General features: G+C 38.7%; 1 protein-coding gene across 12 annotated transcripts in view; it reads left to right on the top strand.

The window, feature by feature from the left end:
* Positions 1–26380, top strand: part of SH3KBP1 (SH3 domain containing kinase binding protein 1) — a 326940-nt gene that overhangs the window by 281916 nt on the left and 18644 nt on the right. For all 12 annotated transcript variants that reach the window (XM_039529107.1, XM_039529074.1, XM_039529083.1 and 9 more), the window contains 4 exons: positions 709–760; positions 6854–6934; positions 10110–10272; positions 14540–14625. In XM_039529107.1, coding sequence (XP_039385041.1) covers positions 709–760; positions 6854–6934; positions 10110–10272; positions 14540–14625 — 382 coding nt within the window. The remainder of the gene's footprint in view (positions 1–708; positions 761–6853; positions 6935–10109; positions 10273–14539; positions 14626–26380) is intronic.

Genomic DNA, 26380 nt, shown 5'->3' with positions numbered 1-26380 from the left:
CACGCACAAAAGGAAAAACCACCGGCAGCTAATCTACATAATAGAGAAGAAAAACAGATCTGGAACCAATTCAGTGATCGTATTTGTGAAACATGTAAAGTGTTGCAGTCCTCTTAGGAAGGATGGTGACAGCAGAGAAAATAAAAGTAAATGATGAATAATAGGCTGTTGATGTGAATAATTAGCTTCATTTCATCAAGCATGGGAAGTCTTAATAACTGTGCTTGAAGATGTTCTTCACAAATGGGATAACAACCATATATTGGCAAATGGCAAAATGTAACCTCTAGAGTATTTCTTGTGTTCTGCATTTATGCTTCAAACTTAGTGTAAGAAACATATTTCAGCTCCTGCATTGCCTACACATTTTTCAAAATGGCTTTGGATATTTACAAAATTAAATCTTAATTGCAAAGGCAACTTCAGTGTACAAAAGGCCATTGTTTTCAGTGATTGTAAGCCACTTAACGCTGAGCTTTTATCTAAAAGACATTTCAGGTATAAAAATAGTAAAGTGGCATATTGTTTCTCAATTACATTTTCTTTCTTGAAAATCTTTTAATTGAATTTAGTACTTGTGAAATGTGTGATTGACAGGCCTGGAATCTGAAGACCTGTAATTGTCATTGTAAAGTATTATTACATCAAATCTTTCTATGAGTTCAAGTGTTTACAAGCAATCTCTTTTCTGCTTTTCCTTGATTTTAGAGACCTAAGAAACCACCACCTCCGTCAGCTCCTGTCACCAAACAAGGGTCAGGTAAGGTGTTGTTGCTCTTATATAATATACATCAGTGAAACACATTCCATACAGAACACGTGTATTTTTAAATTTGTATGGATGCCATCAGTATCAAAGCCAATATACAGGAAGAGTCTCAATCACTAACAGTAGATTGGATACAAGATGCAAAAGATTACACAACCATGAAAGTTTGCGATCTGCTTTCTGAATAGATTGTGAGTGAACTGAAAGAGGACACATGCCAATTCTTATTTGAAAATAATACATTAGAAGATTTATTTTAAATATTATGGTTCATTTCAAACAGTTTATACTAAACATGAAACTTTTGTTCTTGGAATTTAAATCAAATTGTGTTGGTGCGTAAAGTTAAGCACATGCATACATTTTTACAAGGTCAGTGTCATAATGTTAGGGAATATAAACTGTAGTAGGAAAGTTTATTAACCTTTCACCTGTAAGCCCGATCTACACTAGAGATACATGGCCTTCTTCCTGTCTATTTGCAACTTAGGCCTCACTCCTGAAACTGGATCTGCATGTATGCAGGGGTCCAAATGTGTGGATCCAGTTGCAGGATCAATCCCATAGTTTCAGTTTCTTGTTTATCCACATTTTACAGGTAGGCTTAAGTACACTATTAACCATGGATGGAATCATGTTGAAACTGATTTAGGGGACAACCTGTGTTGTAACCAAGTTCCCTGGTATGTCTGCATTTTTACAATGGCTAGATCCAAAACCATACTACTGCAGCTGAACTGGAGTTAACTATAGTTAACACAAATATGATTTACCTGCCCAGTGTAGATTAGGCATCACTATGTTTAAACATGTGGGTTTAAACATGTTTTTAAAACTCTTATCCCTGCTGTGAAGAATGAGGAAGATATCTGGATTATTTTTTATGAATATTATATGTACTTCACTTTACCTGGTTGATGATATTCTGTCTGACTACACAGAGTTAAATCAAAGGAGGCTGTTAGGGAGAACAAGCAAGAATTACATATTCATATTATTCTCTGGGTAAGCAAACTGTGTTTAAACCATATTAGAATGAACCATGATCAAACCCAGTTAATCAAAACCAGTTTTACCTCTGTAGATAAGACCTTAGGGTAAAAATGTTATAAGTGACTACGTTTCAGTGGCACATACGCAACTGGAGGTACGTCTAGACTACCCGCCGGATCAGTAGCGTTCACTGTATCAAGGATTGATTTATTGCGTCTCATCTGGACGCGATAAATCGATCCGCTAATCGATGCCCGTACTGCACCTCGGCCAGGTAAGTCGAACTAAGATACTTCGACTTCAGCTACGCAAATAGTATAGCTGAAGTTGCGTATCTTAGTTCGAACCCCCCTGCTAGTGTAGCCCAGGCATAAGTTTCTTAAAGTGCTTTTGAAAATTTTAGCCTTAAAGACAGAATTCAAGTTGTGTTTAGGTCATAATAACAACTCAGAATGAATGGGATGGTCTCAAAAGCCTTGTCTGCACTAATGTTTTCCCCCTAAAATTTCCCAGTTTTTGTCACAGTGGTTCAGGCACTAGTGAGGACAAAGGACTTTAATCACTGTTTTCTATTCCCCACCTCTTGGTTAAAAATCCAATGGTTTCTCTGCAATCACACTCCCACCGTTATTTAACACCATTGGGAAATTTTAGCCAGTCTAGTCAGGGTTTTCTACCTATTGTTATCTGTTACAAGTTTATGTTTCAGTTCACATGTGTATCTGATTATGAATCAAGGGACTATAATTTAAATTTAACTCAATCAAGCAGTTGTTTCTATTTCTTTAATCATGCCAATAGTTCACTTCTTTGTCTTGAGACACTTAAAAAGAGATTTAATTTTAAGATTCTTTGTTATTCAGATGATCTACCTGAATCATTGCTCAGTATAACTTTGCCATCTAGTGGTGGTTGCAGTGTTAAAAAAAATCAGCCATGCTTTATCCACTAATGAAATTATAATCAAGGCTATGTTTTTGAAAAATCCTTTAAAAGATTACATTGCTGTTTATATCACTGCTTCAGGTTTCCCTTTCGTAAAATGGGGAGAATAATAATTTTAGCCTGTATATAGCCCTTTGCACACTCAAAGTATGAGCTACTTAGTCCTCACAATAGCCCTGCAAGATAGGTAGATATTATGCGCTCCTTTTCAAAGTGAAAATTGAGGCACAGGGAAATTAAATGACTTGCTCAAGGCCATTAGAGTTGGGGGCAAAAGCCAAAGATGAAAACTCAGGTGTTTCAGGTTCCTAGTTCCAAACCCAGTCTACTGACTGGACAATGCTATGTATGCACAAGAAGTCTGTGAATGTTTAGGTACTGTCTGTACGACACTTTAAGGCTGAAGAATGCTGTACTTGTTGTTATGAATGAATATCTCCTGCCACCAACTACAGTGTGAAATCACTGGTACTATATTTTACCAGTCTTAGCATGAGGCTGATTCTGCTATTGATGGTTTTGAATACCTGGTAAGATATGATATGAAAAATTAGATCCAGAACTATCAGTTGCATGCTAAATAATTAAAAATCAATATATTCTTTTACTGAGCTAAAATAGAAAAATAGCACATGATAGAAGCATAAATAACACGAGAATCCAGGGAACTACAAACTTGTCAGCCTCACCTCAGTGCCTGGAAAAATCATGGAGCAGAGCCTCAAGGAATCCATTTTGAAGCACTTAGAGGAGAGGAAGGTGATCAGGAACAGTCAGCATGGATTCACCAAGGATAAGTCGTGCCTGACCAACTTGATTGCCTTCTATGATGATATAACTGGCTCTGTGGATATGGGGAAAGCGGTGGACTTGATATATCTTGATTTTAGCAAAGCTTTTGATATGGTCTCCCACAGTATTCTTGCCAGCAAGATAAAAATGTATGGATTGGATGAATGGACTATAAGGTGGATAGAAAGCTGGCTAGATCATCGGGCTCAACCGGTAGTGATCAACAGCTCAATGTCTAGTTGGCAGCCGGTGTCAAGCGGAGTACCCCAGGGGTCGGTCCTGGGACCAGTTTTGTTCCACATCTTCATTAATGATCTAGATGATGGGATGGATTGCACTCTCAGCAAGTTCGCGGATGACGCTAAGTTGTGGGGAGAGGTAGATACGTTGGAGGGTAGTGATAGGGTCCAGAGTGACCCAGACAAATTAGAAGGTTGGGGCAAAAGAAATCTGATGAGTTTCAACAAGGACAAGTACAGTCCAGCACTTAAGATGGAAGAATCCCATGCACTGCTACAGGCTGGGGGCCAACTGGCTAAGTGGCAGTTCTGCATAAAAGGACCTGGGGATTACAGTAGATGAGAAGTTGGATATGAGTCAGCAGTGTGCCCTTGTTGCCAAGAAGGCTAACAGCATATTGGGCTGCATTAGTAGGAGCATTGCCAGCAGATCGAGGAAAGTGATTATTCCCCTCTATTCGGCACTGATGAGGCCACATCTGGAGTATTGCATCCAGTTTTGGGCCCCCCACTACAAAAAGGATGTGGACAAATTGGAGAGAGTCTAGTGGAGGGCAACAAAAATTACCAAGGGGGCTGGGGCACATGACTTATGAGGAGAAGCTGAGGGAACTGGGCTTATTTAGTCTGCAGAAGAGAAGAGTGAGGTGGGATTTGATAGCAGCCTTCAACTGCCTGAAGGGGGGTTCCAAAGAGGATGGAGCTAGGATGTTCTCAGTGGTGGCAGATGACAGAACAAGGAACAGTGATCTCAAGTTGCAGTGGAGGAGGTCTAAGTTGGATATTAGGAAAAACTGTTTCAGTAGGAGGGTGGTGAAGCACTGGAATGGGTTACCTAGGAGGTGGTGGAATTTCCATCCTTAGAGGTTTTTAAGGCCTGGCTTGACAAAGCCCTGGCTGGGATGATTTAGTTGGGGATTGGCCCTGCTTCGAGCAGGCGGTTGGACTAGATGACCTCCTGAGGTTCCTTCCAACTCTAATTCTTCTATGATTCTATGTTTAGAATTAGCCTTTGTCTATATTACAAATCAAAGCCTGGTTCTACTTTGTACTGTAGTATAATTGGGACCTTAACTATATCCCCAAACTGGGCTTGAGATGAGACTGTGTGGTAATCATGCTTCGAAACCTTGGCCAGCTGCAACCCACATCGTAGCTGAATGCACACACACGCGTACATATGTACATATGTTTAAAGTCCTGTGTCGCTACTTAAGTTTCTCAGGATATTCGACTTGTATAACCCATGAGTTTAGAGTGACTGTAATTGGGAGGCTAGCAGTAGTGTCTTCTTCTATGTGGTATAAAATGGTGATGTGTGTGTATGTCAGTTCAATAATACTTATCGGCATGATAAGCTATACAAGTGTTGCCTGTCTGATAGAGCAGTTACAGAGAAACAATGGCCAGTAATCACCACTAATGAGGGGCCATTACCATTGATGAGTAGTGAGTGTTAGGGACCAGCTGCAAGTATTGTACTGCCATATTCAGAAAATGTAAATGTGCTTGAGTGCTGCATAACACACAGTGAAACAGACTGAACAAAATAGTGTTATGTAGCCCTTTTAAACTCTGCTAAGCTAAAATGGTTGTAACACCTTGTAGTTGGCTAGTGGAATGAAGCCAAAATCTGTTATAATAATTCTTATAAATAGAGCCCTACCAAATTCACGTGAAAAATGCGTCACAAACCGTGAAATCTGGTCTCCCCTTTGAAATCTAGTCTTTTGTGTTCTTTTACCCTATACTACACAGATTTCATGGGGGAGACCAGCATTTCTCATACCGAGGGTCCTGACCAGGGCCGGCTCCAGGCACCAGCTTAGCAAGCAGGTGCTTGGGGCGGCCACTCCGGAGAGGGGTGGTACGTCCAGCTATTCGGCGGCAATTCAGCGGAGGGTCCCTCACTCCCAGTCGGAGTGAAGGACCTCCCGCTGAATTGCCGCAGATCGCGATCGCGGCTTTTTTTTTTTCGGCTGCTTGGGGCGGCAAAACCCGTGGAGTTGGCCCTGGTCCTGACCCAAAAAGGGGTTGTGGGGGGGTTGCAAGGTTATTGTAGAGGGGTCGTGGTATTGCCGCCTTTACTTCTGCACTGCCTTCAGAGCTCGGTGGCCGGAGAGCAGCAGCTGCTGGCCAAGGGCCCAGCTCTGAAGGCAGTGCAGAAGTAAAGATGGCAATACCATGATCCCCCTACAATAACCTTGCAACCCTCCCTCCCCACCACCACCACCACCACCCACCCACACACACACACACACACACACCACCCTCTTTTCGGTCAGGACTTCTCCAGTTATAACATTGTGGAATTTCAGATTTAAATATCTGAAACCATGAAATTTATTATTTTTAAAATCATATGACCATGAAATTGACCAAAATGGAACATGAATTTGGTCGGGCCCCACTTATAAAATTTGTCTAGGACTAGAACTAAATCTTGTCTACACCAGGAAAATTCTGCTAAAACTTGCCACTATTGGTTCATCTCCTTTCTGATAGCAACAGTGGGGTGGCTATTGTAGGCAAGATGCTGGTGGTCACCATTATTTTGAACACTGTGTGGCATAGACTTGCCCTGAGCAGCTATAGGCAAGGCATTATTTTAAAATGCCAGCAACCACCCAGAGCACTGTCTTTGCTTGTGCTCCTACCATTGCTAACATTTGTGGAAATGAACTGCTGGGAATAAGAATAAAAAACTTGGGTAAAAAAAATCTGTTGGGTAGTATATATACCCCCTTTATATGTTTTATATTTTTGAGTCTAACAATGATACAGAATTAAAGGATTGTAAAATTTAATTTTCTGACTCCCTGATATTTGGAATGGAACAATTGTGTGCTCATTTTGCAAGTGCCTGCTCTCCTGAGATGTATTGGAAGTCATGTACCTTGGCTGCAAAGACTACACAGTCATGACATTTTGCATGTGTTTGTGACGTAAATAATTTTAATTGAAAATGGGCTAATTTTTAATTTAAGCGTGAAAATTTCAAAATTGGGTAATCAAAAAATCAAAATAAAGAGGGGAAAATTTAAATGTATATCTTTTGCTTGGTTTGTTTGCAGATATCCTTTTGCAGAATCATGAATTTTCCTTTCTTTGACAGGTACCACAGACAGAAAACATGAAATCAAAAAGGTACCTCCTGAAAGGCCAGAATGTCTTCCTAATCGAACAGAGGAGAAAGGTATGAAATGTGCTTCTATGTCTGCTGTTTGCAGAATGATGAATAGAGGAGGTTGATTCAAGTTTTCATTTTCCAGTCAGTAGATAGATTTAATTAAGTGTGTTCTGTGGATGTTTACTTCCAACTCTGATACATATGTGATTACATTAATTTTGCAAGGATCCTATCATTGTTTCTGGGGTAATTTCTGGGACAAGGATAAGGGAATCATATTGGGTTTAGTAGATATTGCATTGTATCTATTGCAGTGATATTATGCAACTGTTTATAGATTTGCACCTATAGTATCTTACATTGGACTTTGGCTAGGAGACTTGACTTTTTTTAGATTTCCATGGCCATTTCTAGAATTACTATACAGGCCATGGAATGTATTTAATTCCTTGTGGCCTCTGTGGCATATTTTAGGTGAAGTAGCCAGATGCTGAATGTCACAAATGGAACACAAGCGGAAAAACCACACTCCGGAGAGAAATAAGTTACACCGACATAAGCGTTGGTGTGGGCAGGGCTTCTCCCACCGACTTAGCTACCACCATTCGTTGGGGGTGGATTAATTATGTCAACAAGAGAGCTCTCTCTCCCATTGGCGTAGACTGGATCACTAGAGTTTTTACAGCAGTGCAGCTACAGCAGTAAGCTCTCTAGTGTAGACATGGTCTATTTTAACCATGTTATGTTACTTTCTAGACCTTCTTTGAGTAGACTTAGATGACAGAATGGTTAAAACACTGAAGGTCCATCTACACTGGTGCTCCTCCTGTTGCTACCACTGGTGAAGATCCAACGGTGGGAAACTTTAAGACACAGGCTGGGTGTAGAATTCACTCACCTCAGATAGCTGTCTTAGCTCATCTCGACTTACTTTTTAAAAAATTTATCAGAACACTATTTTTTCAGAGAGTGTTAAGTTTTAATGACACTATCACTTGGCTTCTTAAATACTTTATCTCTTTTTATACTGATTGTTTGGTTTTCCTTGCGTTCTCTCTGAAATGGTTTATGTAGCCCCCTGTGTATTGTTATTAACATAAAGAGGGCTCTTGATACAAAAGACAGCACAGCTAAAGTCTTAATGCCATTTTACACATATATCTAAAAATGTACTTCAGTTTTGGTGTAATTATGTCACATCAGAATCATTAGGATGACAACCTTACTGTACAAGCTTTGTAGTATGTAATAACCCTATTAGCTCTCCATACTGTATTAATAACATGGCAAACGGTACAGGCCATAGAAAAGAGAGGGGTGGGAGTGAAAATAAGAGCTACCTTGTACATCCTAACAATGATACAGTATGTTTTTCCATTTCAGTTTTGAGTTATACAGTCAAGTATAAAAACAATGAGAATTACAAGATATTACACTACCAAAAAATAAATATCTATAGCTTGGCTAGTCAATGAATAAGAGGAGAATAGGAACTATCTCTAGGTTCTACGGAACACCAAAAAAAGAGGAGGATTTGGTAGTGTGTTGCAAGAATATAACCAGGGGCAGGATCTTCTTTTTTGTTATGTGTTTGTACAATATCTTGACTAACACAATGGGGTTTTGGTCCATGAGTGGGGCTCCTGCTTGTCACCACAGTGCAAATAGTAAAAAATAATAATTAATAATAACAACAGGAGCAAATAGAATTAAAATTATGAGATCTTCTAGATTATGGAAGACTGAATCATGTAAAAGTAGACTGGATAAAGTATATTTTGTAGTGAACAATAGGTCCCTGCCGGGTGAGCAAGATGACCTAATATGATCTTTTGTCTTGGATTATGCTCTCTATATTAATTTTTCTATACACGAGTTGACTAATGATATGCCATAACTTACTCTAATGGCTGACACTATCCTTAACCTAAACCGCTAGCCTATTCAAATATGCCTATGAAATACAATGGTTTATAATATTTTCCATCACTTAGACAACACAGCAATAAATTGGTCTCCAGGGCTTGAATGAGTTGAAATCAGACCTTTGAACACATTTTTGTGTTGCCAATTTTTTTTCCTGCTAGTATTATCAACAAAGATAAATTGCCAAGGGCTGTTTTTGTGGTCCATGATTTCTTCTAACCTAGTATCCTAAAACCTATGAAGAGGTGGCCTGGCTCTATGTAATATTCTTAAGTGTATGCCATAGGGATTCCTGTGTATAGTCACAACATACTGTAGACCATCTTGTCACTGATGGGTTTGGTATATTATGAGAGACAAGGGGTGAGAGTTTTGCCACTGACTTCAGTGGAGCCAAGGTTTCATCCAAGTAATCTACAGTGGTAAAAGTGTTTAGCTACATTTTACAATATGCATTTACAGCATATTTTATAATGGGACTATTCAAGCAGTTTGTATGTGCTCTATATACATCCTAGCAATAGCAGGCATTGGCATGTTAAAGACTGTAGAATTTCCTATGAAAAGTAATGAGTTTAAGCATAAACTAACTACTTTTGAAACTTGGAATCCCAAATATAAGCCCATTTTTGAGAGGTACTTACTTCCTGTGGTTCCAATTGCCCAAATTTAAAAAAAAAATCAGGCCACTTCTATTTAGATGCCTAAATATGAATCTGGGTGTCTAAATGTTGGCCCCCAAGTTGTTATACTTTGACCCTAGTATCTTAAGCTGATTAGTTTTTCATTTAAGTATATTTGTATTAAATTCCTGCAGAATACATTTTTAAAAGAACATTTTTGCATGTTTCAGCTGAGCATTAAGAACACACAAAATTATCCTTATTTTTGTGCTCTTCTAACTTAAGTATTATCTCTCAGAGTAAATATTAGTATGAAAGTGAGCTTGGGGAAAATGTTTCTGTATGATGTGTAATTCTCTTGTCTTCTTATTTTAATAGTTATTTAGATAATCAATAAGTTTTTTAATGATTAAAATCAGAAATTACACTCAGATTCAGACACTGTCTACACATTAGCCAAGAGCAGGTTTAATGCAAATTCAAACTATTGAAATGTGTTTAGCGCAAAATTGGTATAAACATTTTATTCTCAGAAAAGAGTGAAGTAAGGCAGAACAGTGACGAATGCAGACTTATTTCTTAGATGTGGTTTAACTAACATTCATAGCTTCTGTACATTGTAAATCAATATGTGCCAGAGAATTCCACTTAATAAGATCTTCGTTCTTTTTTGGGGGGAAATTGATTTAAAGAAAGACCAGAAAGAGAGCAAAAACTGGTAGATTTGCACAAGCCTTCAGTCCCTGCTATACCTCCGAAGAAACCTCGACCACCAAAAACGAACTCTCTGAACAAACCTGGTACATTGCCCCCAAGACGACCTGAAAGACCAGCTGTGCCTCTGACGCATACAAGGTATTGTTAAAAGCTGCACATTCATAGAGTTTAGGTGTTCTATTGATGTTACTATTCATTTCCAATTCTAACTTCCTTTGGTTAGATACTGTATCATCACTCTGTCACACTGGTTTTACCTAGTCTAGCGCTTTTGGTTTTATTGTAACTCACTTGAATTGATTGTCAATTAGACACTTTAAGATGTTTATTCCTGCTGTAAAGTTTGTGGAGTGTCTATATTAGCATGTACAATCAAGTTAGTTAACTCAAGTTAATTGGCACTCTGTTAACTCAAGTTACAAGACCAACAACTTTAGATTAGTTCTGGCCACTGCGTGGCCCTGTCTACCCTCCTGGATAGTTAAATATAATAGTGAGTAATATTAGCTAGTGTGCTCCCCTTTTAAACACTGTAGTGCCTAGAACGGGGCTAATTTGATTTCAGTCCATTTTCCCTGGCTATTGTAGTCCAAGTCTAAGCATGTTGCAAACTGGGTTACAAAATGTGTTTTGATTACACAATGACATACTCAAGGTACTATTCTAGAATGCTGCTTGAAAAATAATTTTTGGCCTCCATCAGTGGCTATCCAACATCCTTTGCAAGCATTGATTAAGTTTTGCTACACACTGGAGTATAATTGACTCCATTTTACAAGTGGGGGAACAGAGGATGGTGAAGTTAAATGACTTGCTCATGATCACACAATGTCCGTGACACAACGTAGATGTCCTGACTCTCAGTCCTTCACTTTAACTTTAGGTGATCATATACTACCTTGATAAGGGCAGGTTAAGAACCTGAATAGAATAGGACCCATAGATCATGCTTCCCTTCATTTGTCTAATAATAGCCTATAAAAGGACACTCTTTATTGAAATCTAGTCAATTAAAAAAATAATTTAAGATGCTACACCTGCCCTTGACCTCTGCCAGGTTATGAAGTCTTACTGAAGTGTCTCTCTCTCCCCACCTGACTACACATGGGAGGTGCTTGAACATAACACTAAAGAAAATAAATAATAAATACATACAATCTCATGTTTCTATGATTAAGAATGTTTTTGTTTCTCCATTAGCTGTCTGAAAGACCTACAGAAGGGTAAACAGTGAAACTAGCTTCAAAGTGCTGTCCGGTACATACTGTAACACAGAAGAGAGAGAAATATGTAATCCTCTAATCTCTTATGGGAGTAGGTGTTACATGTAACAGTAATTGTTTTTTTAAAAGTACAGAAAAATGTGTTTAAGTTGATATTGCCCCTTTAAATGCCACAATTGCTAACTGTTTACCACTCATTATTTTATCAGCTAATTTAAACTAATTGGTTATCCAGGGTCACTTTTGTATCCTGTTATGCCTATTTGTAAGGACATTTTATAGGAATAAGGCTACACATTCATATGATCAAATCTATAAAATAGCCTTTTAATTATTTGGATAATTCAGAAACTTGGAAAATTAAGGTAAAAATGGTGTTTTTGTTAAATGTAGCTTGCAGGATTTGGTTGGTTATTTCTTTTTACAATCATTTCAGTTTAATAAGCTAATAAATATTTTGAAAGTACCTTCTGGTTTCTTATACTGAGATCTGTAAGACTCAGGCCAATTAGACAATTTAAAAAAAATTGAACTCCTACAGAAACTTTGCAGATTCTAAGGGAAAAACCCTGTGGATTTTAACAAAATTCCCCTTAGATTTCTGTTGCTGATGGTTAGCAACGGCATCCTTATTCTAGTGTGTTCAAGAATTTTACATCTCATGGGTTTCAGTGGGATGTTTTTATATTTTGTGATAAAAATCAGTTTCTTCAGTTCAATAAATAATTTTCTTTTGGAGCCTGGGTAGGGCTTCAAGGACTGTGGGTTAGGTACCAAGAACGCCCTGCAACAAGTTTGGATGTGGGGCAAAGCTGCAACTGACCTGTCCCAGACATAATGGCTTATTTGGGCATGCTGCACTATTGGTAATTACACCCGTTACCTGTAGTTCAGTTGTCTAGTGTAGACAAGGCACATACTATCTGTTCAGATGACTCTTTTGAAACCAGGGTTTTACCCTGTTTTTCTGAGATACATTCATCTGAAGCAATATTTTCACTTTCATCTATTGGAGATGAAGTGCATTACAAAGGACTGGCATTGCTCTTTGAAGGAATAGCAGAAGGCTATACAAATGGCAAAAGGTTGGTGCCAGCAATTGAACATTTAAGGTATGAGCAACTTGGGGTGCTGGAGATGTGGCAGCACTTCCTGGACTTGAAGCAGTAATAACCAGATACATGGTTTACACTTTCCGCACCTCCACTATAAAAATTGTCCTAGCACCCCTGTGAACAACCCTATAATAAACTTGTATGTGTATGTGATGGACAAATTCTGTTCATTGGGAACATTTTTAAGATATGAAGTCTTGAAGGACATTTAGCATTCCTTAAGACAGGTGTGTTAAGTATCCTTTAAGAATCCAACATCAAGGTCAGCCTCAGTATCCTTCAGTCTTAAAATCGTAATAGTTTACAACCCCAACCCAAACAGCATTCATCCCTTTCTCAGAACACTTCCAATTAGCATTCTTTCTTCACCATTAAATACACCTGGGCAAAGAGGTCCAGGGGAGGTACAATGAAGACAGTTTTTTGGATTACCACCAGGACACTGTTACTTTGTTATACATTTCTTCCAGTGATTAAAAAAAGAGAGAGAATTTTATTGATCAAGTAGATCATTCTGAACATCTTCATTTATCATCAGCCTTTTACTAATCCAGTGTGACAGGAATGTCTTAATTTCTCCTGCTTCCTCACCTACAGGGACGTCCTGACAACTTAATATTTCATAATATGATCTTGTTTTCTAGATCATCAACTAGGTTTTTTTGTCTTTTTACATTCTTAAGTATTCTCTTCAACCTACAATAGTGTTATCTGTATGTATCCATTTTTTTGTAATTTCTTCCAGTTTTCAACAAAACTTTCCAGACTTCTTATCCGTTACAGAATTTTTAGTCTGAACAGTTCTAATAGCTAATGCCATGTGCATGCTTATAAATCTGGCATCCTTCACTAAATCCAAACCATCCTTTGCCAGATTGCACCACTAGAAACAGACAGGTGGTATCTGCTAGTGAAAAGTAAGGAGCAAAATGCTAAGTCTTTAGAAGATCATGCTTTATTTCTAATTTATTAATAGCTACTACTGCTATTTTAAGAAACACTAAATATCTAAGTCATTAGTTGCAGGGACAGTTATATATTTGGCACATTTTGCCCAGCGTGCAAAGACGTGCACAATAACACTATATAGATAATACTATTTATGTATGTATGGTGACAATTATTGTGGGAATTATACAATATTGTGAGGCTGGCCATGAAATGAGATAAATATTTCATGACTATAATACAGATTTTTATTCCATTAAGTGAACTGAAGCGTCTTGAAATCTCATAGTAAATTTTCACAAGGATGTTGTGTGGGGGACCTGTGCAGTTTAACCATGTGCTCCTACCGCTGATCCCATTTTATTCTGTCTGAGTGGTCATATTGCTTCGATAAACTTAACCAGTATGTGGTATGTGAGCTTTTGCATGGAAGGAAAACAGGGTTACTCACTGAATCACTGTTGCTGTTAAAAATTTCAGCCCCCTCCCTATATAAAGTATCACCCTTCCTCTGTCATTTTTCTATGGGGAAGAAATTTTCACTCTACAGTTCCTGGGTTGAGAGACATCCTTGAAACCACAGAAAGGGATTTCATACCCTAATGATGAGTAATATGTACAGAAATCTTCTTTTTTTAGTCAGAAGCACTTACCATGGTGAGGAAACTGCTTCAATGAACAGAACAGAGCACTGCTGGATCCCATTATCCCAGCTTGACATTTTTTCTCTTCATCCAGTTATTTGCAGATTTCTGGTTCACCTATCCATAATATCTAAGCACCAATTATTAATTGTAAGCAACTAAGAATAAGCTGTTGAAGGGTAGCCCTTTGCCCTTAGATTTCCTTCATGTTGAGATGCTGTGAACATTTGAGGAATAATTTAGGACTCTACTGTGTCTAAAATAGCTTTTTGACAGGTGTTAAAGAGAAATGAGATAAGGTTAATCCATGCAGTATGTCTGCTTACTAGAGATGGCTCTCTGTGACAGGTTGCTATAACTCAGTGCTACACAGGAGGAACACGTCCCCCCTCTTTTTATTAATTGCAAGCTGGCAATTTATTGTTACCCACAGACAAACTCTAATAAATGTCTCCTCTTCTTTTTCTCACTGTAGGAATGATAGTACAAAAGTAGAGTTAGTGAGCAGTACGGTATCCGGAATCTTGGAGAAGGACTCCTCAGAAAGAAGCAGTGACATTGGTAAGTTGCCGTGTTTTTGTTGTTCCTCTAACAAAGTTATGGTGTAGATATCTGCATTTTAGTGGTACTTGCTGTGTTCCAGAAAGCAGTTAATGAGTTCATAGTGAATTTTAAATGCAAGGTTAATCACACATTCCTTGCATAAACTTTTTTTAAAGAGAACACAGAAATATGAAACTTAGATTTTTTGGCATGGGAAATTGATTTTATTGTTAAAAGCCTGAAAAAAATGGCTAGGCCAAATGAATAATTGTACTATGTTTTGGTAAGCTGAAGATTAATGCATATTATATGTTTGTAATGTGTTAAAGGTTTACATTTGTGGTTACCAATAATCTTTACATTTCAATTACAAAGGAAATAGAGACTGCTTTAAAAAAATAAATGTTGCTAAAAAAGTATTAAAAGAAGTGTCTGTTCCAATTTTAAAATGAACATAAACTCGACTGCAGTTAAGATGATAATCAATAACCCTAAAACACATACAGTTGAAGCACTGAGTCACCTTGAAGAGGAGTAAAGTTAAAGATTGGATTGTTTTTCTTTTTTTTTTTTTCCATTGCTAAGTTTGAAATCCATAAGAGATGTTTGTTGCATGGGATGTTGTTGTAACTGAGGCATTGAAAGTGAGGTATTCTGACTCTTGTTTATTTCTGAAAGCAAACCCAGGGACAGAGTCATTTGTATGTGGAAGTATTCCAATGACATCTGCTCTAGTCACTCAATTTAGTAACAACTGTGCAGCAGCAGGCATGTTTTTGTAAGAGGCAGAATCTTTGTACTCTGAATGTAAGCATTACTAGAACTCATTGGTAGCATATAAAGTTAATTTGATGTTTTGCTTTTTTCATAGAACACATTAATATTAACACATTTTGGTAGAATATACTTTCAGCAACCAGTCTGCCTTTTCTCCAGACTTGAAAGGAAAACTTTTATATATAATTTAAAATATAAAAAGTGAACACAAATAATTTTTCTTAGTTTTATGAAGATGACCTTGATTATTGCTCTCAGTATTCATGTATCAGCTTTTTGAATTTGTTGCTGCCAGTGTGGTCTATGATAGCAAGCTTGTTCTAAAGGAATAAACAGTATATATATATTTTTATTTTTAAATGAAGGTGAACATAGCACAGGGATTGGCAACCTTTGGCACGCAGCCTGTCAGGGAAATCTGCTGGCAGGCCGGGAAGGTTTGTTGACCCGCAGCTTCCACAGATTCGGCCTATCGCAGCTCCCACTGGCCGCGGTTCGCTGTTCCAGGCCAATGGGGGCTTTGGGAATCAGTGTGGGCAGAGGGATATGCTGGCTGCTGCTTCCCACAGCCCCCATTGGTCTGGAACAGCAAACCACGGCCAGTGGGAGCTGCGATAGGCCAAACCTGCAGACACTGCAGGTAAACAAACCGTCCCAGCCCACCAGCAGATTTCCCTGACAGGCCGTGTGCCAAAGGTTGCCAATCCCTGATGTAGCAAAACACATTGCAATTAAATTGCATGAACTGTTTTACAAGTATACATTATGATGTTTTCTGATTAATATTATGTTAAAGCCAACAGTAAAATGTGGAAATGCAATCAGTTTCAACATTTAATATTACTAACTTTTATTATTTAGTTCAAAGCCTGTAGGCCTCTGTGTACTAGAAGGGAAAAATGCTGTGCCACCAAATAGCATATAATGGTGTGATACAAGTATGCTAGCACTGTTAACAAGGAGTGTGATGTGATAAAAGCACAGATTTTAAAAAATGGTATCATGAGATAACTAGTAAATGTTGTTTAAGAACAATTCCTGTTCTCTTCCTGAACCATTACAGACTTTTATTTGTTGAGGTGGGACTAGTAGGGAGAACAGAAGCAAATACAAAGATCACCCAGTGACACTGCACACAAAAATAAACAAATCACATTTGCAAAACATTGCATAAGGTTTTAGCCACTGAGCTGCTAGTAACTTTAATGGAAAGAACTAACTGAGTCTAAGGATAGACTAATGTGAATACTTAAATAAATTTATTGGATAAAGTAAAGTATACTTAGATAAGTACAACCCGATAGGGTCAAACGAGCATGACACCTACAAGACATGTCTTTCTAGCCCTTTAGAGTTCATATTAAAAAGTATTAACTTGGGAATGAAAGGTGACCCAGCGATCATAATTTACTTGGATTTTCAAAAAGCTATTGATCAAGGAAATAAAAAACCACCTCATAGAGGGCAAAGTTCTGTGATGGATTAAAACTTTGTAGGCTAAAATGAGTTGCAGTGAATGACTGCTCCCTACGCTGGAGAGGGATTACCTGCTCAGGGTTTAATATGGATCAGTGTTATTTTATAGATTAATAATCATTCATGAGAGGAAGGGACAGTAAATTGGTGAGATTTTGTTGATAATAAATTGTTAGTAAAAATGTTAGAGAATTGAGAGATGGATTTAAAAGCACTGACTGGTTGGGCAGCACGCAGTCAGAGTGAATTAAATTGGGATACATGTAGGGTAGTGAACATTGCCCAAACTGCCTTAACTTTATAATACAGTAAAACCTGCCAAGAGCGACCACTCATCAGCGTTAGCAAAAGTGGTCACTTGTAAGAGGTGGTCTCTCTTCAAAGGTTTACACACAAGAGAGCAGGAGCGTTCTGCGGCCTCTGCAAGTAGTTGCATTGACAGGTGGTCTGTCTTCAGAGGTGGTCACTAAGGCAGGATTTATATGCTGATGAGCTCTGAGGGGAGAGGACAGCCCCCAGCTGCTTCCTTTTCCCCTTTTGCTTCAAATAAAGTGGGAAGGAGGTGGATCTAAATACCATCATCTTCTCAGCACAGACCCACGGTAGGGCTCAGTACTGTAGAAAGCATGCAAGCAGAGGCAGTAGCTCTTGTAGGAGTAGTCTTTGAAGAAGAGGGAACCTAAGTGGCCGTTCTAACAGCTCTTGCATACCCATTTCACTGTAACCTTGGTCACTGGGTTACTTTCCATTTCTATGATAGCCTAAACAGAGCTGTTCTGGGGCACTGAGAACGCCCTGCAGGAGGAGGAGGAGGAGGAGGAGCACTGCAGTAGCCAATCATATATGGCCTACCTTGGTTTAAGGATGCTACTAAGTGCTAGTGCACAGGGTGGTGCTTCAGCACGGTCCTGGCCCCCTGGCACTGGGAATTTTGAAACCTTTCTAATCTGCACTGGGGGCACTCCCACTCTCAGTAAGGTTCTGCTATACTCCATGTCAGACAGGTGTTGAGTATTAGCACACAAATTATAACTGAGTTGCCATTGCTTGAGCTTCACTAGATTGATACTGTACAGTCAGTTAATGTATGTCAGAAAGTTAATTTTAAATAGATGCCAAAGAGCAAAGGGGCTCGTTTTCACTAGCAAATTGTATTGAGTTGGAAGTTAACCTTGAAAAGTTAGCTAAGTTGATGCTGACCACAACTTTGCAGTCTGTATAGTCAGGGACACATCACGTTCTACATGGAGTTAGATGGTCATGGATAAACCCTAGGCTCATTTGGGTTTATCCATTACCTGTCTTGTCCCTCTCTACACAGACTGAAAAGTTGTGGTCAGGATCATCTTAACAGGACTCCTCAGGGTCATATTCCAACTTGATGTAATTTGCTAGTGAAAACAAGCCCCCAAGGTATGCAAAATAAATTGCTTATCTACAGTCATAATGAAGTGTGAGATACTAGTTAATGGAATATGTTTGATTTTATGGCTGTCTCTTTAATTCAGTTCAGTAAAGTGGAGGATTGGTTTTTACAGCTATTGCCACCTCGCTTACAAAATATAATATTTTAGTTAGTTACAGTAAGGAACATGAAAAACAAACCATTCGTCTTTCCTCCTCACTACTTGTTTTTTTTTTCCTCCCTCTCCCTCCTCCCATTTTTAGTGATGCCTTTCTTTTCCTTTCCACTCATATTTATCAAGCTTTTCCCATTTACATCTCTTTACCATGGGTAACTCTTCTTCACTTGATGAGGGTAAGGCTTTTTTCCATCTCTTTTCTATCCTGATATTTACCTTCGCTAAGAATTAATAGCATGCATTCTGTGGAACTACTGTTGTGCATTTTGGTGATACATATTTTCTAATTGCAAATGGGTAGATAGTGGACTGTGATGGAAAATATTGCACTATAATATTGCAACAGAAACAATCATTTCTTATAAACCCTCTCTATGGAATTTGATTGGGTTATCTGATATATATATGTTTTATGCATACACTATCAATCAACACCTGGTTTCTGTTTATCAGGTCTTTATATTCAAATGGTGCCATCATAAAGTATAACACATACATTTCATTGTGGCATCATTGCATATTACACAATAGAAGGACCATTTAGTAACATCTTTGAACTATTATCGCGTCTGAAGTAGAATATATAAAGTGAGGTTGTCAAAAACACTCATTGACTTTCAGTAGACTCATGTACCTAAGTCACTAAGGGTTTGCCTGCATGGGAAATATTTCCAGTTATACCAGTATAATGTATATAATTTCATCTGTGGATACTCTTATTCCAAAATAAAAGTGGCCTGCTTCATCTGAGCTTAAACCAATTCCAAACCAACATAAGCTAAAGCAGAAAAAGGCACTCTTATATCGTGTTACAGACCTCCTGGGGCTTGGACTCTGTCTGTTCCCCTTCTTGGAAGTGGGACACTATGGTCCAGCCACCCTGGTCTTCCAACAGTTCCCAGGAGCTCAAGCACACCCTTTTCCCAGAGCTCAATCCTCATGGGCATTCTAGTTTATAATTTAACCCTTGATTGTCTTAGGCCAGGTCTACACTACAGACTTATACCCATATAACTAAGTTGCTCAGGGGTGTGAAATATCCACACCGCTGAGCAACATAGTCATACCAACCTAACTCCCTGCATAAACAGCACTACGTTGGTGGGAGAGCTTCTTCCATTGACACAGCTACCCGCTCTTGGGGAGGTGGATTAACTACACCAGTGGAAGAGCTCTCTTCTGTTGGCGTAGAGCCTCTTCATTACAGCACTACAGCAATGCAGCTGCATCAGTGCAGCTGCGCCAATTCAGCGTGATAAGTGTAGGTTTGCCCTTGACTTTGGATTTCTAAATCATTCACTCTTTACTTTACACAGCACAAGAGATATATACAGGTCAATGCAAACTAAGATACCCTGTGGGCAATTCTGTGCATCAATTTCCTCGGTACTCTTAAGCATTCTTAGAGATTTGGTCAGTGTTTTTTCAGAGTTTCACGTCCCCTCTCCTGGACCTCACTCGTTCTGCTCAAGCTTCTCTTCTGAAATCAGAGACTCCTTCCACTCCTGCCCAAGCTCCCTTTGCATTTCTCACCCTACCACTCTCTGTGGTTTTTAAAGCCAGCGCTAATATCTTGGTTCTTTGCTCTTATTTTCCTTCCATTCTGCACATAAGGTGGAAAGAACTAGTTTTTCACCTCGGTTGGAACAACCCCATTGTTCTGTTAGGGTAGGTATTCAGTTGTTGATGGTCCTCAATGATTGTCCCATTCAGAAGCAGACACCCTGGCACCAGTCCCCCTCTCCTTACCACAAGAAATATGATGCAAGAATACAGCAAAGTCAGCCATATGGGCATAAACATACAGAGGGGCCATAGCATCAAACAGAATTCACACAGTGTACATAGACAGGTCTCCCAAACCACCACAACTGGAATAAGAGTGTCACCAGGGGAAGTTATACTGGTATAACTATAGTGGTTTAAATTCACACCTTGTATATATGGCAAAGGACCAGTACAAGGTAAGGCATTTTTTCTTAAAAATTCCACCCATAGTTCCTAGATCCTGGATCAATAAACATCAGTCTACTAGCTCTCAAAAATATGATCTATTTTATAATCATGATAATTTTTGAGGGCTAGTAGATTGACAAAATAAAACTGTTAGCAGATTTGGTAATTTAAAGGATAAAGCTCTAATTCTGAAAGTCTTATGGATTTGAACTATGTCATTTAAACTGTAGTCTGCCAGTAAATACTGTTAAAATATATAGAGCAGAATCACACAATAATCCACACAAAATAGTAGTCTCTGTACCTCCCAGCAAATAATGGACTGCACGTAAACAGTATTGCCAACCCCAAATGTTCAAAAATCATGAGTCACGCTCACCAAAAATCATGAGATTGGCTTTAAAATCCATGAGATTATTTACAAATGATACATTTGGTTGGGTTTTTTTAATATGCCTTCTGCTTTTTGAGCCTTCACTGGGAGTCACATTTTGACGCCTTCTCCACAGCAACAAGGGCTAGAAACTTGCTTTTACTTTAAGAATGAAGGCTAAAATAATCACAAATCCACTTGACTCCAGGAGCTGGGGCTTTAAGGAAAACCATCATTATCATGATACTCATGACAAAATCATGAGAGTTGGCAACACTGCGCACAGTTCATGCATGCATCTAAGAGAACACAATCTGTTTCAATGTTTATCCTGTCTTTTTATACCCTTTGCTCTGTAGGATATTAGCTATCTCTAATATTACTAACAAAAGACACCTAAGTACTCATTGATTGCTGTTGAAAAATGTAGCACTGGCATGAGATTTATTGAGAGATATTCTATAAGGTAACATAAGAAACTCTTTTTTCAGAGGTATGGGGAGATCTGATCTTGAAATATAATAAATCAGTAGTTCTCAAATTATGGTCTGAGGAACACCTGCTAGCGAGTGATGGAGAGCTGACTGGCACATGCTGCCAGCTCTTCTCCTTTTTTCCCACATGCTAAATTGCATTAAGACAGTTAAAAATACACTTATAAGCTGTTTTCCTCATAATGAATATCTAGTTGCCACAGTGCTGATATACGTTCATAAATGGGAGGGGAGATGATCAGTGTGATTGTGGAAGGGAGGGGAAGTGGCAATGAAATGATTTCCCTCATAAGATATGGTTCACACTATGTAAAAAGTTAGAGAACCCTTGAAGAAAGAGTTATGAAACAGGTAGGTAGTCCTGTGTTTAAATCCCAGGTAAGCCATTAGCTCATTTTGTGACTTCAGGCAAATAACTAAACCCCTTTGTTCCTTGGCAATCTGTAAAACTTGGAAAAAGTACTTCACTGAATACCAGATGCTGAGGGCAAAATGAGAGTTATAATGAAAAGAGAAATCCGCCTTCGGTTGGCATCCCCCAAGACAATGCTATACATATTCATTCTAACGAAGTTATACGAAGCAGCCAGAATTAATAGAATTGCGTGGTGCATTAAGCTGTAATACTTATGTTAGCTAACTGAGGATTACCCATAACCATAGCTTTAAATTGTAAATATTGTAAGCAGGGAGATAATAGCCCATGAAATAATTCATTAACTCCCTAGCCATACAGAGCAAGGAAAATGTGGTAAAACAGAAATGTAAACCACTCTCCATGTGTGTCCAGTTGTCTAAAAGCAACATACCCATTTCTTCTAGCTTAGCTCAGTTTTCTTGACCTCTAAATACTTGCTCTGCATCTTTAAAAGTAAAAACTTGATGAAAGCACTGACCCAGAGCTTTGCAGGGTACCATACGGCAACTTTCAGCATTCAGTTTTCAGTTATCCAGGATTCAAGATAAAATCTGAAAAGAGCTATTTACTTTAGAAAATAAAGTCATCTAATTACTGTCTAATGGAGCCTTTTGTATCCAAATCCTTTGTACCAAAAGCAAGAGACTGAGTTGGCAGAAGTCTCACATACAATCCATGTTATTCTAAATGCAGTAGATTTAGAAACAGGAATCCTTCCTGATAAAATTGAATGAATCAGATCTGAACTGGAGTTCAAATGGAGTCAGTTTGCATTTTTTCCAATATGGATCAGTGTCTGCTACTCTGACGCATGCTAAGAAACCAATGCGGGACTCCTTTCCAGAGCAAGTACTACTCAGGATGAGTAAAGGGTTGGATAATCTGGCCTGTTGTATAGAAATACATAGATAATAATCTTAGTTTTCTCAGAGTCCTCAACAATACTTTGGTTCTTTATTTTTTTAAATTAAACTGTATTTACTGTATTTGCATTAACTAACATACAACAGATTTCATTAATCTCTATCTCATCCACCATATATGGACTTTTCATGTTTATTTTCTTTCAAGATTTCAGTATTCATGATACTATAAAAATATGGATTCTACTATCGATCACTTGTCATTATTAATTTTCAAGGTGAAATCACTTTGCCTGTTTCTTCCAAAGCACCAAAGAGCTGAATCCAAAAGAAGAAGAAAAACAAAAAAACAAAAAAAACTTATGAAACAAGCTTAAAACCCTCACCTATTTCTTGTCAACTCAGCAATTGTAAAATTGCTTAATGACTTTTTTTTTTTCACCTGGATCTGTTTTGAAAACAATAACATTTTTACATGCACACACTCCTTAGAAAATATTGTAATGGGAAAACTACTATTGATTTCCATGCCAATTTACCTGAGAATATTTCTTGCACAGCTGAGTGTTTTTTTCATTCTAACCAACTATGCTAGGACAGCAAGCAGAACACTTTAAAGAAGATTGTGCTGCATTAGTACACTGCCACAGGGTGGCTGGCCCTGTAAATGAAACAGGGCTGGTGTCAGAGCAGGTGCTCCCAGTTTGGCCAATTAAGAGAGTGGGGAAGCACCTCGGGCTTTAAAGGGTCAGGGAGAAAGTGGGGGAGGGGGAGTTGAGACCCAGTTTGAGAGAGACCTGGAAGTTAGGAGACTGGAGGCATTGTATTGGGAAAGCTGTAGAGAGCAGAGGGCTCTCTGCAGGCCCTCCCTGGTGAGAGGGAGGGATTATCAGAAAGCCAGTGGTGGGGCTGGCCTGCTTCAAGAGCTAGTGCCAGCTGGCTGAAAAGGGCTGAAGTCAGGAGTCGGTGCGGTGGCTAGTTGGTCACTCTGCCAGAGCCTGAGCCAGGACTCTGAAAGGGCTAGGGAGCCAGTGGAGGTGCTAGCTTGCTCACCTTCATGAGGCAGAAAGCCATGGCCAGAGAGAAGGTGGGAAAGACCTGAAGGCTGAGAGCAGGAGACGGCTGTGTGAGGCCTATTAGCTCTCTGAGCCAGAAAGCTGCAGGTGGAGGGCAATGGAGGGTTGAAGGTTGTGAGTGACCCGTGGTGAGGGACACCAGAACCACACCAGAGAGCTGGGGTGGGACACTAGGGCTCTACTTAATATTGTGTCTGGACTATGGATGTAGGACTGGGTGTTTTGACTTATTTTGTTATGGTTTATGTTCCCGGGGCTTTCTTTTATCATCAGTTAACCCCACAAGGGCCAACTGTACTCAAAAAGACTGTTTAGACTATTTCTGAGGAATTTGAGGGAGGGAAACTGAGGCAGGTGCATGTGTCATGCTACAGCCTGCTGCAGGAGGGCACTCCAGGCGGGCCTGCTTTATCACATACACTAAGGGACTATTCTGTTCTGGTCTTTCTTCCTGTGTCTCACTGAGTCTAATGCATTACTATCCTCAGTAGTGAAACATTAATGTTGGTGCAGTTATTTATCTTTATAATAGTTATTAGCGAGTTTTCAGTTAAGGAATTTGAAGATTTCATCTGAGTCTTAAGTGAAGCGTACTGCCCTGATCTTGGTTGGTGTCAGACTAGAGAAGGGAGGGGCTTCTTGTGAGAAGAATTTGATTGTTTGCTTCCACGAGCTGCTGAATAGCCTGCAGCCCAATTAGCAAGACTTTGGATACAGTCACTGCTTCCTTTTTCTGTTATGGCATCCCACGTTTCCCAGAACCAGGGAGGTGTACTGTACTCTGAGGTAAAACCCCCAAATATAATCTTCCTTAGCTATCTATAAATTCTGTTTTATAATCACATGCCTGCATTAGCATTTAATGCTGTCATTTCTGCACACCCCTATATAATGTGTGTACAATATATATCTCGTAAAGAGGAAACCTAGCTAAGAACATTGGGGAAAAAACACTGTAGCATTATATTTCATTGGCAAGAATAATCAGAAAAATAAGCCGTGTAAATAAGAAATTGACCCTAACTGTACAGCATTTCTACACTGTGCATTCATACACCAACTCTGCTACCACTGAGACCTGGCTTTAGTTTGAGCAACTGAAGTCTTTGTTTTTCTTGTACCAATTTAATCAATTATTAATATAATTTGTTCTCTCTGTGTGTGAATAGTACTTTAGGGTCTGACTCTGAAGTGCTGATCACCTTGGAAAGGGAAGGATTTGAAAGAGATACAAAAAGTCTAAATAAGAAGATCAAAAAAAGGGCAACGGAGTTCTATAAATGAGTTTGCTATTTAGACTTGTACAAGTAAGGGTCCTTCTCTTTGGGCTCTGACTTATACTTTAATAGGATTTTATTTATAGTGTCAGTTGGGTTTTTGCAATCTCACCAGTTTGGCAACATATAAGAGAAGTTAAATCTTTCCACCCTGTGCTCTCTTCTGTATTTCTCTGTTATAGTCTGTATTTCTTATATAGGTTGTTTTGAACTATTTTTCTAGAGACCAGCTGTAGATTCAGAAACCTGAAAAACTGGGCTATTGCTAAAACCCTTCCATCTATTTCTTGTTAATAGAACCTTTTCACAGAACAAAACTATTATATTATTATGGACAAAACTATTATAAAGCCCATCCAATTTTCTTAATAGTCTTTTTCATTCAGATGCTCACAGCTCTTACTGACTTCAGTGATAACCTCGTTATCTCTAGCTTGCTTCTTGCTTGCATATATAAACCTGCCCCTGGAAATTTCCACCACTTGCATCTGAAGAAGTGGGTATTCACCCACGAAAGCTCATGCTGCAGAACGTCTGTTAGTCTATAAGGTGCCACAGGATTCTTTGTTGACTTCAGTGACACATTCATTCAGTTGCTGAATTTGACCCATATGTTTTTACATTAAAATGAACGAAATGTGAATGTTTGATTACTCTGATCAAATCTAGAAACATACATCTGATAATAATTCATGAGTAGGATCAGCAATACTACACTTAAAAAATGGAGAGAGCTGACTTCATCAAATGTAATCCTTTTATATACTAACCAGCACTAATGTCCTCCTTTTTCATTGGTTGCTTTCCATCCTACTCCAATTACCTGTAGTATGAAATTATCTTTTATAAGAAAAAAGGAGAGAACAGTGGCGTTTTGGACAAAAGTCACAAGACAGAGAACAGTGAAGCTGTCGGTGTGTTTTCTTGGTTCAGTGGTGGAAGAGATGGGAGTCAAGAGGGTCAGAATTTACCTTTATTCCCCATCTTTAAAACTTAGGGCAGTGTTGTAAATAGTGGTTAAAACAAATGTCATGGGTTTTAATTCAAGTTGGGCAACTCATTAACTGTGTGATCTTAGGCAAGTCATTTAACCTCATCATCCCTTATTCACTTCAGCTGGAAAACTGGATAGAAGTGGGGGATTACTGAAAATCAGATGGCACATTTGAACTAAGATTTCCAGAGAAAATAAATTACACCCAAACAAAAAGCAGCACTAGCAGGCAAAGGATAGGTTTCAGATATATGTTGGCTGGCTGGACTTTTAAAGTTTAATCCATGCTCTTCCACAGTGGCCCATTGCATCACCTGACCTTTGCAAAGATGAACTTGTAACTTTAGACTGTCCGATCCTGAGTGGCAGAATGTGTAACATGCCACAGTGGCAAGGCTAAGATGTAGGTTAGAAGAACCATCAAAAGATGCACTAAAGGCATATTCATTAGAGGACGGGCAGTTATTTGTTGTGTGTAGAAAGAGT

The sequence above is a fragment of the Mauremys reevesii genome, linkage group 1, assembly GCF_016161935.1.
Source record: "Mauremys reevesii isolate NIE-2019 linkage group 1, ASM1616193v1, whole genome shotgun sequence".
Taxonomy (NCBI): Eukaryota; Metazoa; Chordata; order Testudines; family Geoemydidae; genus Mauremys; species Mauremys reevesii.
Note: the sequence above shows the minus strand (reverse complement) of the source record. Positions and strands in the feature narration are given on the sequence as shown.